Source organism: Gigantopelta aegis, chromosome 9 (genome assembly GCF_016097555.1).
Source record: "Gigantopelta aegis isolate Gae_Host chromosome 9, Gae_host_genome, whole genome shotgun sequence".
Classification (NCBI taxonomy): domain Eukaryota; kingdom Metazoa; phylum Mollusca; class Gastropoda; order Neomphalida; family Peltospiridae; genus Gigantopelta; species Gigantopelta aegis.
In genome coordinates, this window is record NC_054707.1 from 69,419,434 (window position 1) to 69,435,547 (window position 16,114).

A 16,114-nucleotide genomic window follows, 5' to 3' on the forward strand; every position below is an offset into this window, starting at 1 on the left:
TCCCTTGCTGTATTAGAAAAACTGTAGCTGGTGTCCTCTGATGACTACGAGTCAGAATTACCAAATGTTTGACATCCAATAGCTGATGATTAATTAATCAATGTGCTCCAGTGGTGTCGTTAAACAAAAGAAAGTTTAACTTTTTTTAATATGACCACAAAAAAAAATCATCTCCAAAACATCATCCAATGATAAAAAATATCCAAAATGTTCAATTCATGGTATATTTTGAAATATTAATTGCAACGAAGTTATTAAAGTGTGTTACTGTCGTTTTACATCCATGTATTTATATATTTAAAATATTAACAATACATGTCAGTGTTCTCGCTGCTCCTTTTAAGCGACGCGCCCCGCTCCGCTATTCCATTTTGCCGCCCTCCTTTCACGTTCCCCGCCCTCCTTTATTTTTGAGCGCCCTCCTTTATTTTTGAGCGCCCCTCTTTATGTCCCAGCACCTATCTCCGCTATTTCCAAATGCACTTTTTTCACACAAAAAAAACAACGATCAGTCTGCACACTGAACATCAAAGGAAACAAGCCGCGTTGTGTACAAAAAAGCAATTGACAAAACATTAACGATAGTTACCGTAAAGTAATTTAACAGTATTTTGAACAGCCTCTATTTTGTCCAATATCTGTATCCATTTGTATGTTTGATAGACACAATAAAAGTTATATTTTATGTAAACAATGAAAACATTTAATTTTTTACGGATTCGGCAATCTCCGACTGAAAAAAAACGTCTTATTTGGCGCCAAATTTGTCACGTGATCAAAACGGTCATTCTGTCTTTTGTTTCCACTAACTATCGTTTGATATTTTGTCCTCAGTTGCAGATATAATTGATTGAAACTGATGATATTTACTTTCTGTTATTCTGTTTATTCAGCAGTTCTTTATAAAATATTGTAAACTTTTCATTTTGAGGGGATATGAACGCTTATAAAAACAACGGAAGTGGTAGTGTTTATCATTAAAATCATTTATCTTGAGTGCCAAATAATATATACACCGCCTTTACAAAAACGAAACTACTTTTTATCAGCTGGCGATAATATTTTATCACAGCGATCGATTCTTTCGATGAAGATGGAAATAACAAAAATGTATCTGACATTAGGAGATCACTTTACAAACATCTTTATTGTTTTTCGTATATCTTGAAATCTTTATTAAAAATAATAATATTAAAATTTTGATCGGTCCAGCAAAACCGGAACTGCCCGTGAATGTCAGACCGATATCATCTTCGGTTCAATTAAAAGACGAGTATGTCTTTTCTCAAAGTCTACCAACACACAACAATATGATAACCAAACTACCCCCCCCCCCCCCCCTTTTTTTTTTTTTTTTTTTTGCTTTTCGTTTATTGGTGGGGTTTTTTTTTTTTGAAGGGTGTGTTGCCGACCGGCCGCCCTCCTTTAATTTTCACCCAGCGAGAACACTGCATGTATTTGTTTATTGTTGTGTGTTTCAGGATGGAACTATCCGTCTGTTGGACAGCGGCTCCTGTTTGACTGTTGACAAGAAGATGACTCCGGATTTCGTGCCGTGCACATTCCACCCTTCACTTATGTGGCACTGGCCCAAGAATCAGTTCTTTCAAACCTCTAGGACAGTGGAGCTATGATGAAATATATATATTAAACCTACTATTCATAATTTATTTAATTAATCTTCGGTTCCTAAACGTGTATGATTAAATATGATATTCTGCATTATTGTCGTGTTCAGATATTACATATTTTAAATACGATATTCTGCGTTATTGTCGTGTTCAGATATTACATATTTTAAATATGATATTCTGCGTTATTGCCGTGTTCAGATATTACATATTTTAAATATGATATTCTGCGTTATTGTCGTGTTCAGATATTACATATTTTAAAGCGAAAGAACATTATTATCTTCTTCTTTTTTTCTTCTTTTTCTTAATTTTTTCTCACTTATGAGTAAATAAATGTTTGTTGTACAAAATTGACGATGACGTTGGAAAAACCTCGATAGTGTTGTAGTCATCGGGTTTTCGGGGCTGACAAGTGCTGGTTTTTAATCTCGAAACTCGCTCTACCCGAGAGTGAAAGAAAGAAATGTTTTATTTAACGACGCACTCAACACATTTTATTTACGGTTATATGGCGTCAGACATATGGTTAAGGACCACACAGAGTTTGAGAGGAAACCCACTGTCGCCACTACATGGGCTACTCTTCCGATTAGCAACAAGGGATCTTTTATTTGCGCTTCCCACAGGCAGGATAGCACAAACCATGGCCTTTGTTGAACCAGTTATGGATCACTGGTCGGTGCACGTGGTTTACACCTACCCATTGAGCCTTGCGGAGCACTCCCTCAGGGTTTGGAGTCGGTATCTCGATTAAAAATCCCATGCCTCGACTGGGATCCGAACCCAGTACCTACCAGCCTGTAGACCGATGGCCTACCACGACGCCACCGAGGCCGACCCGAGAGTGAATTAAGTTGTTCAATGGAGATATGGGACTGACTTTCCTCTCAGTGAGAGAGTGAGGGGCGAGACGTAGCCCAGTGGTACAGCGTTCGTTCGATGCGCGGTCGGTTTGGGATCGATCCCCATCGGTGGGCCCATTGGGCTATTTCTCGTTCCAGCCAGTGCACCACGACTGGTATATCAAAGGCCGTGGTGTGTACTACCCTGTCTGTGGGATGGTGCATATAAAAGATCCCTTGCTGCTAATCGGAAAGAGTAGCCCATGAAGTAGCGACAGCGGGTTTCCTCTCTCAATTTCTGTGTGGTCTTTAACCATATGTCTGACGCCATATAACCGTAAATAAAATGTGTTGAGTGCGTCGTTAAATAAAACATTTCTTTCTTTTTCCTCTCGGTGACTATCAACTTTTGTCTGGGACAGATAGCGGGGTTTTGTTCTTGTACTTCAGTTGAATATAAATATATATATATATATATATATGAAGATAGGTGATATACATAATGTACTGACAAGCTTGTCTTACAGAATTGTTTTTATTTACTGCTAATAAAGCCACATTTTAAAGTTCTGACCAGTGAGTGATGTTCGTCAGAAGACAATGCCAGCCGGTGTGGGACGTAGTCCAGTTGTAAAGCACTCACTTGATGCGCGGTCGGTTTGGAATCGTCCCCGTCGGTGAGCCCATTTAACTATTTCTCGTTCCAGCCAGTGCACCACGACTGGTATATCAATGGATGTGGTATGTGCTATCCTGTGCTACTAATGGAATAGGTAGCGGGTTTTCACTCTAAGACTCAAAATTACCAAATGTTTGACATCCAATAGCCGATGATTAATAAATCAATGTACTCTAGTGGTGTCGTTAAACAAAACAAACTTTAAATGTTAACTTCAGTGTGTATGGAATTGACATTTGGATGTACGAGGGAAAAAACCTGAATCAACTCTCTTTAAAATTATTTTGCAATCCACCTTCACTTAAGACAGACACAACATACTAAAGTGCGTTTGGAAATGCCTATACCATCATTTTTCAGTGAATACCACTCTTGGTAATAAGGTTACATGTACCAACGCTCAGTGCCCGTGATTTTGTATACTCCAGTTCAGACTCAATACTTTCGTGATTTTGGGAAGGTTTTTACCTGCTATTTGTGTGAATGGGTTGGTATTCAAATCTCGAGTACTTTTAATGTGCCTGTGATCAAACGACAATTGTCACCAACATAACAATTACCCCGTCCTGGTGACACGGTCTAGATAACACGGGCGTCAGTCCTGGCCAAAGGGCACGAGTTTAATTGGATACAAGTAACAACAACAATCACAAAATTAATGCAACTTTTTTTACATACATGTTTATGGAGATATAATAACACATTTCATAACAAACAACAACAATCAAATGACTTCTAACTACTTTATTTTTATTTTAAACAGCATTCTCACAACTTCACAAGACTGATTTTTTTTTTTTCACAATGGAATGCATTACAATACAATAATAAAAAAGCATGTGATTCTTATTATAAATACAGACATTTAAAGTCTTACAGAATATGTTTTGGTCTTTATATTTTAGTAAGCAAAAATCTAAACATAACCAAATCTGTATACTAGATGTAAACCAGACGTCTAGGGCAAGCCTATAAAAAAAAAACACATTCTGGTTGGTTCATACAAAAATTAAATCACTTGATAAAAAATAAAATATATCTACAAATTTTGATGCAACTGGAATCAAAAATAGTATCAAATTGTAACAGTCATTAATTTGGCATCAAACTGAATATGAAAAAAAGAGAAAAAAACAAAGTAATTTTGTTAATGTTTTATTTAAAAGAAATTGAGTTTACCAATTTATACTTCCAAGTTATTCTTTGAAATATTTTATTTGATTTTTATAAAACGCGTATCTCAAATTTTAAGGAACAATATTCTGAAAAATATTAATATAGTTGATCATTTTTTAATAATGCATATATATTGTGTTAAAAAAGTGGTTTATTTACCGAATCTAGGTTTGGTTTTAAAATGAAACAAAACAGTCAAGTGGTGGTGAGGTGCAACAATCCCTCAGTCACTCCATATCCAAATCATACATGTATATAGTATGTTTAACAAAACATTAAAAGAAAAACCCCAGCCATTTATCAATCAATACTGAACATTCTTGAAACAAAGAGAGTATAACATTTTAATAACATAAACTAGTTAAGCAGCTGTTGAAATGTAAATCTAATATGAGTAATAATGCCATTAATTTCATACTTCTAATGTTACATCAGAGCACCTTTTAACAAACAAATGATTAAAAAGCCATAATTTTCAAACGGGGTGACTAGATCTGTATTGCACTATATTGTATTTGTATTTAAAATATTTTTAACACACCATTGGTGCTAACAATTACATGCATATATTCATCAATTATCAGGCTCTGACATTGATTGGAAAGATACCAAGATTCGTCAAATTGCAACTTCGATTCTATTGGTTTTTGCTATGCAACTTTGATTGTATTGTTTTTTGCTCTGCAAATTTGATTCTATTGTTTTTTGCATGTGTTACCAGTCTGAGGTAAGAAGTTACATAATTGTAATCAATAGTAAATAATACAAATTTAATATTAAATACAGTAATAGAAGCGTTATGATAGTGTGTCATTTTATACTGGGAATAATAGAATAAAGAAATGAAACTTAAAATGTTAGTCAAATATATATTTTGTTTAATGAATAAAATATACAGTAATGCAATCACTATTGATACATTTAATTTTTATTAGTAGCCTGAAATAATAATAATAATAATAATAAAACAAAACCCACTTTTATTATAATAATGCAATAATATCAAGATGTACTTAAAAGAAAAAAGAATACATATTTTATAATAATGAGCTCACAACACTGCAAATTTCCACCTGAGGTGGCTGTAGTGGGGGTAAAAAGGCATGGATTGAGGGCCTAACACATCACAGAGGCAAAGCAGTGTCTAAACAGGTTCAAATGTATGACTCTGGAGACCAAGAACACATTCCGTCTGATGGTCTTACAAGGAATACATTAATCAGGTAGTCACCAAACACAAAATACAAAAAGAACTTGAACTTTTAAAGGGATATACCCTAGTTTTTAGAAACTAAGGCGTATCTTTTACTATTATAGCCGTTTTTGACAACTGAAATGGTGTTTTATAATATGATTTATCCAAAAGCCAATTTTACAACCACAATGTAATGTAAATGCATGTATTTGTGGTTACACATTTTTTGCTCAAGTGGTAATGTTATTTTGTGTGTTAACTTATGAACTAGAACTTCCTAAGCTCAGTGCTCTTTAAGTATTCACCATTAACACAAGCCTCATGACGTTAAATCAGCCTACTCTTTATTAATAATGAGCAGGCATAACAGACATAAAAGAAGTCAAAGACACTTCTGAATTCGCAGCCATCGTAACAGGTTTCCGACTAATGAAGCTTCTTCAACGACTAGAATTATACATTACAAATACATTTAGATTATCAATATCTGTATATCCAATCAGGGGATAACTATGTTGTATTTGATCATTTGCGGACGTTAATTTTACCAGCGACGCAGATATTTGTGATGGTAATACTAGCATTAACGTCCTCAAATGGTCCAATACAACATGGTTATGCCATGGAATTCTAATTCAATAAATGTATTTTCTTGTTTAAAATCAATCTGCCTTATAAAATAATTATAGAGCAAGCCATATAAAAAAATATGCATTTACTGTTGCTCCTAATATTGATTTTGTATTTGATTAACGATAATACCAGCCATTATTACCGATTTCAGTTATGCTGAATACTCATCATGACAACTGGTGTTCGATAATGTATATTAATAACATTTGGCATACATGTAGTTGCATTTACTTAATTCCGCATTCCTGTCAGCGTCATACATGTGACATCATACAAACATTTATAAACAGCATTTACATCATAAAATATAGAGGAGCATGAATTTTGCTTCAGAAAAAGATTGAACGTTGGCATTTTAAAAGTAGGCTAAGTACGTCTAACTAAGCAGCGAGAAGTAGTATATAAATATGTAAATAGGCTCTTTCCAACAGGTTATACTGGTTTTACTACCTCAAATGGATTTGATTAGCCAATCAAATTTCATGTTATATAGTCTAGAATGTGTGTTTTTGTCCTTCAAATATTTCTGTCAGTGCCTAACCTGGAGTTTACCGCTCAATAATTTCATATATAAGAAAAATGATATATTACAAAATAAAATGGAAGTCTGAGGTACTAAATAAATTATGACGATCAGACATAAAAACTGAAAGTACAGACACCGACATTTTAAATAAGAAAAAGTCTTTGGTAGTCAGAAACATGTTAGCAATGGAAGCAAACTTAGGACAGTTTCTTTTACTTATATAAAAATTTAATAAACATGAAAAACATTTGAGACATCTTGAAAAAAAAAAAAAGATGATTCCAATCTCCCATGACTAAGTGTGAGTGAGTAACTGGAGACATCAGCATGCATAATACCATTTAAAAATACACTGAAAACAAGAAGGTTCATTACTAATACTGATAAAAGTAAAATGTGATTAAATAGACAAAGCAGCCTAGAATATACAAACAAATTTAAATAGAAATATTAAGTACTTAACATTGAGCATTTAACTACATTACACTGGTTCTTAACTTCTTAATACACAGTTTTATGTAGAGATTACAATACTGATACAGTTATATGTGACCAACAAAATCGCATTAGATGGACAGCAATTAAAGGAACATTTCTGAATTTGTAGCTAACTGTAATAGGTTTCTGGTTTATAAAAATTAATGTTCCAAGGATGAATCTGTACCTATAGTCTGTCCAATCCTCCTATAAAAATGTTTTTTTTGGTCAATAATTTCAGTTTGGTTTCACTTAAGAAAAGTATAAGTGTTTTGAAAATAAACAAAAAAATACTATTTTTGTGTGCAATTTAAAAATTAATCAGCTCAGAAATAAATAACTTGTAGTAAATTCCATAGTACGAAAAAAAGGCGTTCCCTGTGGGAAAGCCTATAAATGTATCATCAGTTTTTAAAAGTTCATCGAAATGAGTATTATTATAAATCATTGAACATGAGAAATGCACAATGATTTACAAGTATTTTATCAGATATTCCTTGTGTTATAAAGCTACTATGCACTACCAAGGAATGATTTTCATAATGTCATATAGACGTTTCAATGCCTGTCCACCACCCACCCCACCACCCAATTTTGTATTAAGTTACCAAAATTATTTTTGTGTTTAAACAAAATACTTAAACAAATAAACTGTTGCAACTGTAGAATAAAAACAATTAAGTTTCATGTTCAATTTGGTTAAGCTAATAGTATGTTTAATGTTCCTAAACTTTGTTACACTTTGTTGTACTAAGTGCAAATAAAGTCTAGCTGCACATTTACAAACAAAATTAACACAAACTGCTAAAAGTATTTTTTGGTCTGGTTAAGCACTGTAAAGTGTCCAGACAAACACAGCACCACTTGTGGGGAAGTCAAAAATCTGGAACAGATGACAAAAATAATCATGTCTTGGGATGTACATAAAACGAACAGAAAGAAATTGACATTGTGATTACAGAGCTGGATGAAAAGATGGCGCTCAAATGTGATTCACAAAAGATGCAGAGATTTTAATTTTACGAGATTTGATAATTAGTTAAATTAAAATCTCATCCTATCAGGACCCTGTATTTGTAGAATATATCTTTAAGAAGTGTAAAAATAACTGATAAAAATTGACATGGAACATCATCTACATAATATTATACTGGCCATTAGAGTATAAAAAGCAACATATTAAACATATATAGTTAAGCAAATATACTGCTTTCAAATTTAAGTTACCTTAATTTTGATCTTTTTCTTCTTCTTCTTTTAAATATAAAGGGATAAATGTTTGTAAAATATAATTCAGATCTTTGGAAAAGGAACAAATTTGACAGACAAAATAAAAACAGATAAGTAGCACCAGTAACAAAATGAATTACATAGCTTGAAAAAATGTAAAAGGGACAAAAATATAACTTTTGAGCGTGATGAGCCAAAACATGAATGCATAGCAAACAAGGCACATTTAGAAGCAATGTTTCCACAAAATGTTAAACATTATTCACACCAATGATTCTTTGAATCAATTTCACAATACAAAATACAAGCAAGTTATGAAGTTTTACAAAGCGAATAAAAAAATATATAGTTACAGACCAAAAGTACAAAAATATATTCAAAATACAACCACAATACTTAATCCAGTGCTTAACATAATAATTTTTTTTTTTTTTAAAGTAAATGTGCTTAAAGTACCACTACCAAAGTTAGACCATTATATACATACGTAATATTTTGACATTTTTGTTTTCTTCATACATGTATTTATAAATATCTTTTCAACAATAATTCTACAAAACATCAACTAGCAATTCATATGTAATATTAATAATATAATGTTTAGTTGAATCTCCTTTAATACAATCATTTGTCAAATTATGCCAAACTTTAATAACAAATCAAAGCACTAGATTTATGTCTTTTTAAAAAAAAAAAAGCGATTAAACATTTCAGACAGAATATTCCCAACCACATGCAGACCATTTGAACAATTAACAAACAAGAATAGTTTTGTTTAACATATGTTTTCCATTATAATTTAGTAGTCCTCTAGTTAACTTCTCCACCTAGGAGCCAGATGATGCCTACTTGTATTTTGATACAGGTAATATGAAATGTAGAGGGCCGTTTAGACAATTAAAATTTACTAAAACTGCAGATCTGAACGTTGATAATGCTAATTTAAGCATAATATCAGTGTCAAGGCACACAAAAATGTTTGTTCTACTAGATTTGCATGCAAATTGGAAAATATTCCATCTAAATCCTGAGCCAAAAATTAAATCAAGTCGTATTTAATCTTCATAAATATTTTTGGCGGGAACCGCCATTATTGCAACTTTGACATAGCACCTTTAAGTACTTTAAAAGGTGTTTGGTTTAGTCAATTTATTCTTTATTAAACTGTGGGTATTTTCTTGAAACATTATCAAAGGTGAGTAACTTGTATTTCTGAATAGGCAAGCCGTGGATCACACTATACCTACTGATTTAAAGACATACAAGATTTAGTATATTTATTATACTGAAATCCAGCCTGTATTAAAGCACAATGATCTAAACCAGATTACATTTATTGCACCTCTCCAATAATCATATTTAGTGTAGTTAACGAAAAGCACCATATTTGTTTTTCTAAACTGAGTATTGCACAAACATCAAAGTATACTTAAGAAATAAAAGAATTAGAACTAAAATATTAATCAAAATTATACCTCACCATTTGTTTGTTTAAAGTGGGATTTCTCTCATTCGGCAACCGAAGGAAAATGCCGAACCATTAAATGGGGATCCCTCTTATGTCATTAATTAATTTTCTCAGGAAAGAATTTGATTGTTAATTGACAGTATTTTATACTCATTCAACTTGAAATTATAAAAACTGAACGAGATAATTTGTTACATTCATTGATGTATGAACATCAGAACCACTTTACACTCTTATGTACGAACGACGTCGTGTTAAACACACAAGGCGATTCATACAGTGTGTAAAGCTGATCTGGGATTCATACTTGCATGCATGTTAAAAATTATCAGTTCAATTTTTAAATAGCAAAACGTCATCATAAGAGTTTTCATTTCAGGAATTTTAACAAATTGTGTGCAATAAGCAAAAAACATGTTGGGTGATAATTTTGATTAATATTTAGTTTTATAAAGGAGAAACGTTTTCCAAAAATGACATCACATGTAATGTACAAATGAAGTAAAATAAACTGATTATCATGCGAATGTACCTCTAGTGACACAAATTATACAGTCATACAATAAATTTTATTACCTAAATGTGTATGAGACCAAGCCAACAACCAGTTACATATAACAGTGGTTTTGAGATAAACATAATAGTTGTTGGTGTAAATTATGCCAGCCAGGGGACAATTTCTTGACCTCGATGTTGAGATAATGATGTATCTGAATGTGTACATCTTGTAGTTCAAAGCACTATTAGTTTCATGCATAAAAAAAGCATAAAACAAAAAAAAGTGACAATCACAAATCTTTTTTTTCACATTAAGATATATATCGAACAATTTACATTATGATTATTTGGTCACCAAATAACAAAGACTGCATGGCTGTTTTAACTGAATATTTATTTTTATCTGGTTTACCTCTTTTGTGTGCTAACCAGTGTTGCATCTTCCTGGGCCACTGATGGCAGAATATGCTCTTTAATGGAAGCCCCTCATTTCCAATCTAAATTTAAGTCAATCTACCCACTATAATACTAATATTAAAATCATTGAAACCCACCAAATTCATCTGAAATAATTTCCCCAGGGTAGTCTATTTTTTTAGCAGAAATCAAACATGGCCGTAAACATCTTGCAACATTGCAGTTTATAAAGATTTTGTGTGTAGCTGTGACGGACTACAGCAAAAGAAGACATTTGTATTGTTTTGGAAACTTTCAGCGGTATCTGAAAAATATTTTACAATTTTACACACATTTTCTAATAATCACAATTTGTTCTGTACACAATTTATGAAACAGAATTGTCTTATTCCCCTTACTTTCATTGTAAGAATAAACAATGTGATTGTGACATGTCAATTTGATTAAAACATTTTGTACTAAAAGATTTCTCAGCACTTCACAAAATATGTTTTTATTTCTCTCCCTCTGATTTGGCCGATAAACAAATTTGACACAAGGCATCCTTTACAAACATACATGTAGCATCTAAACACAAGGGACAAAAAAAAAAAGGGCAATAAAATTTGAGTAAAAAGTACCATAAATACTGAAATCTGAAAAATGGGACAGTTTTAGTGTCTTACAGAACAATACATGTATATGGTAAGACTGATTACTACATTTATACTGGCAAGATTGACAACTTCATTTCTTTCTACAAATTGTATCTAATAATTTACTTAATAGTGTTATTACTTGTATAATCTGCAACTAAACACATGCAATGAAATAACGTATTGTAGGAACTATATAAAATATATAATAAACAATTCAATAAAATTGGTGTAATATTCAATCTTACACGTGAAAAGGCACAAAAGCTGTAATAAAAGAAATATAAACTAATTTCTTTTTTTTATAATAACAAAAAAAAACCTCATTATAGTTCTTTAAAATGCTGTTAACATAATTTATACTCATACAGGGTACACCTGTTTTAAAAACATTGCTTTAAATATAACGATAGGATGTAGTATTTTCAAGATTTAAAAAACCCACTTAAGATTTTCAGGAACAGTTTCATCTTTTGATTCAAAGAAAAAAGTATGTATCAATCATTTGGCAAACACATATTTGTAGCCTGTTTTTGCTATGACCATAGTAATGATGATATAATAACAATTATGTGAAACTGAAGGTCAAATACATTTCACTCTTGTGCTTAAACATGGCATAGTTATGGCAACTATTTCACCCAAATTGACTCCTAGCGTGAACCGTGTACCTAGGTTACATTTATGCTTCAATGATACAAGCTTGAAGATGTAAGAAATCTAGAAAAAAGAAAAGACACTAACTACAACACTAGTATATGTATATATACACAGACTGTTCTAATTTTTTATAAAAAGGATTAGACAGTGTTTTACATGCAGCAATATCTACATACTACAAAACAAGTATATATTCATAAAAAAAACATAATTATCAAAACAAATAGGTGTTCTTAAATTGTTTCTAAAACACATCTCTACACTGCAGGTCACATACTTTTACTATTAAAATATTAGCCCGATTTAGGCAGAAATTCACGTACATATGCATCAGCACACCAGGTTCACATTTTTGGAAAAAAAATTGATTCATATAAAGATAATGATATTGGGCAATGAGTTATGAAACACTCTTCCCTGGACACATCCCTCCCCTCACAGCCTTTCAAAAAGGCTTGGAAGCTATAATCAAGTAATTTGCAAAGTTTACATTCTGCTACCATGCACAACCCACAAACTATCTTGAACATGGACCTGAAATAGTTCTAGGACAAAAAGATTTAATTTCACAAATGGTATTATATATGTATTTTAGGGATAAAAATGGATGTCACTCTTGGTAAGACAAACTGATTTTGTGCCGCTTTAAACAGACATAGCTATAAACATTCTGTCAATATGTGTACAAGTTGTGAACATAGGGTCCTTAAACAGAGGTGTAGTGAGATACATGGCAAAATCGGCAATTTTCAGACCTAAGCGTAAGCGTCAATATTGATACGAAAACAGTCGACATTTTTAAGAACATCATGCTTCCCTCCAGTGGAGCATCTTGCTGCTACATCACTGTCTACTTGGCAGCTTCAGTCTGCACAGGTTCAACATCGGCTACGGTGGTCTTCTCTTCGCTCCCCTTCTCATCTGTAACATCGTCCTTCTTCACTTCCGTTTCTGCAGTGAAAATGTGCACAATTAATAACCCAAATAAACCAATGATGAGTATCCTCACACCCATCCCTCATCATGCACATATTAAAACTTATGTTAAAGGTCAAACGTACACCTATATGTAGAAAGTATGTTGGCATTTCAAAATTATTTTCTTTATCAAAAGATTGTAAACGTTGTATATAAAACATTTTATAGATTGTAAACGTTGTATATAAAACATTTTATGTTTGCAAACATCATATAATAGTGTTCAACATGCTCCAATTTCCTAACTCACCGCTTGCTTAAAACAAAAGACCAAACTCCCCTCCCCACCCACCCAACAACCATTTTACTTGCTTCCAGGAGGGAATCCTGAGTCTTACACCTTCCTGAGCCTGCTGACAGGATTTGCTTCCCATACCAGAAGAAGCCCTTTATTTCAATCCAAATTTAAACAAATTCCTCGCCACAATCATACAAATATTAAACTTACGGAAATCTACTGATAATATTTTATGTGCTAACAGAGGTCTCTCTACAGCAGCAGCAAGCAAAGAGCTAAGACTACAGTTCTCACAGTTTTCCCAGTTTTCCCAGTTTTTCATTACTGAAAGAAGTTACCACATGGGAAGATGAATCTGAACTTTAAGACAAAACCTCAAGAGTTCTTACGTTCCACGTTTTCTTTAATATCACTTTTCTCTTCAGCTTTTACAGTTTCTTCTTCTTTCTTCTCCTCCTCCTGCTTTTCAGTCTTTTCATCTTTTTCATCCTTTTCCATATCTTTTTCCTTTTCAGTCTTTTCTTCTTCTGTTTTTGCTTTGTCTGAGGCATCAGCTTTCTCTTCCACTTTCTCAGTGGTATCCGAAACATCTTGTAAAAATTAAAAAGCAATAAATTATAATGCATGTATATACCAGTACCGGTACATGTATCTTTGTTATGTTTTTTTTTTTTTTAATTTACAGGTAAAACATTTAAGTTTGTTTTTAAAAAGGATCACACATGTAAACACTTTTGTAGCTTATCATGTTACATACATATATATCTTTAAGGTTTTTCACAGGTTAAGTAGAAAAATCCTTTTGATTTGATCCTATGACTTATCACACCTCAGGTGGGCACTACTCCATTGATCTATCGTCCCCAGTTCTTCTTTGAATTCCCAAGAAATAAGAGCATACAAAGAGTATGTCACATATTTAGCACTGGAGAAAATAATATAATGCCACGTTTTAATGGACTATCTCTAAGAGTAAAAAAAGTAAAGTTTGTTTTATTTAAAGACGCCACTAGAGCCCACTGATTTTTTATATCTCATCATCGGCTATTGGACGTCAAACATATGGCATTCTGACACTGGTTTTTTTTTAGAGGAAACCTGCTGTCGCCATATAGACTACTCTTTTACGACAGGCAGCAAGGGATCTTTTATTTGTGCTTCCCACAGGCAGGATAGCACAAACCATGGCCTTTGTTGAACCAGTTATGGATCACTGCTCGGTGCAAGTGGTTTACACCTACCCATTGAGCCTTGCAGTGCACTCACTCAGGGTTTGGAGTCGGTATCTGGATTAAAAATCCCATGCCTCGACTGGGATCTGAACCCAGTCCCTACCAGCCTGTAGACCGATGGCCTAACCACGACGCCACCGAGGCTGGTCTCTCAAAGAGAAAAACAAAAGGGTGATTATGTTCCTGAAACCATTTTCAGTTCCTTACACAAACCTCCAGGTGCATTATCTTGGAATACTAAAGTTTAAGAGACCCAGACAAATAAGATTAGTGTTTCCAACTGAGGGCCGACATTTATCAGTGTAAGAGGATGTCTTATAATACACGTTATATAAATCTTAATCAATACAATTTAGTCACTGGTAATATCATTCAACACCACTATGTTACTGTTATATACAGTATTAATATGTATTCATAACAGAACTTTGCAAATGCACAGCTGATACAATATGGACATGATTACTACATGGCATCTGCATTGACGATGAAGATACTAAAAAAATAAGGAAGGAAGGAAATGTTTTATTTAACGACGCACTCAACACATTTTATTTACATACTGGTATATGGCGCCAGACATATAGTTAAGGACCATAGTTAAGGACCACACAGATATTGAAGAAGAAAGAAACATGCTGTCACCACTTCATGGGCTACTCTTTTCGATTGGCAGCAAGGGATCTTTTATATGCACCATCCCATAGACAGGATATCACATATCACGGCCTTTGATGTACCAGTCGTGGTGCACTGGCTGGAGCGAGAAATAGCCCAATGGGCCCATTGACAGGGATGATCCCAAACCGACTGCGCATCAAGCGAGCGCTTTATCACTGGGCTACATCTCGCCCGTAAAACAATAAATCCAAGAACTCACTACATATAGTTAATTACAGAAACTATTCAAGAAACTCTTGATTAATATAGATAGAATTCCAACCATCATGATTAAAAAGCAGATCATCTACTACAAATAATTAGCTACTGCAGCAAATACAAATTCTGAAATTTTCAACTGCAAATGAACCATGATATTGTCTATTAACAAGCATGTAGTTATTAAAAAAACAAGTACTCTCACCCCACCAAACTGAAAAAATTAACAAACTATAAACCAATAATTGAACAAGATAAAGGCATTAGTACCAAACATCAAAACAGAAATATTAAACTGAAAATAATTTTCTTATTTTAAATAGATAAAAACATTTGAAATATACTTTAAAGATGGAACTAGAAAAAAAGTCAAAAACAAATTATTAAAGTATAGGTACCAAGATAAAATGACAACATTAAACAAATAATAAAACTGGAAATAAAAAATACTTGCTAACCCACTTTGTGCATGATGATGCATTGTTCTTAGATTAAAAAGAGCAGAATCTGTATACAAACTAATCACAAAAAGATATGAAACCCCCCATCCCCAGGTATAACATAATTATTGTGCCTCATGACTCCCTCATGTAACTGATTCTGGATCAGCTTTTTCAATCTTCACTTCTTTTTCATTTCTTCACTTCTTTTTCATTTCTTCCTTTTGACATAAAATAACTGAAATAAAATCCCTACCAACCAACCCATTAGTAATAA

The 16,114-nt window shown here is 32.9% G+C and overlaps 2 protein-coding genes across 2 annotated transcripts in view; one reads left to right on the forward strand and one right to left on the reverse strand.

Annotated features, from left to right (window-relative positions):
- LOC121382243 (inactive polypeptide N-acetylgalactosaminyltransferase-like protein 5) overlaps positions 1-1,760 on the forward strand; it is a 30,191-nt gene extending 28,431 nt beyond the window's left edge. Inside the window, exon 12 of the mRNA XM_041511772.1 lies at positions 1,482-1,760. Coding sequence (XP_041367706.1) covers positions 1,482-1,634 — 153 coding nt within the window. The 3' untranslated portion in view covers positions 1,635-1,760. The remainder of the gene's footprint in view (positions 1-1,481) is intronic.
- A 2,130-nt stretch (positions 1,761-3,890) lies between these two features.
- LOC121382248 (retinol dehydrogenase 12-like) overlaps positions 3,891-16,114 on the reverse strand; it is a 38,394-nt gene continuing 26,170 nt past the window's right edge. The window contains exons 8-9 of the mRNA XM_041511780.1: positions 13,676-13,876; positions 3,891-13,021 (exon numbers count right to left, since the gene is read on the reverse strand). Coding sequence (XP_041367714.1) covers positions 12,921-13,021; positions 13,676-13,876 — 302 coding nt within the window. The 3' untranslated portion in view covers positions 3,891-12,920. The remainder of the gene's footprint in view (positions 13,022-13,675; positions 13,877-16,114) is intronic.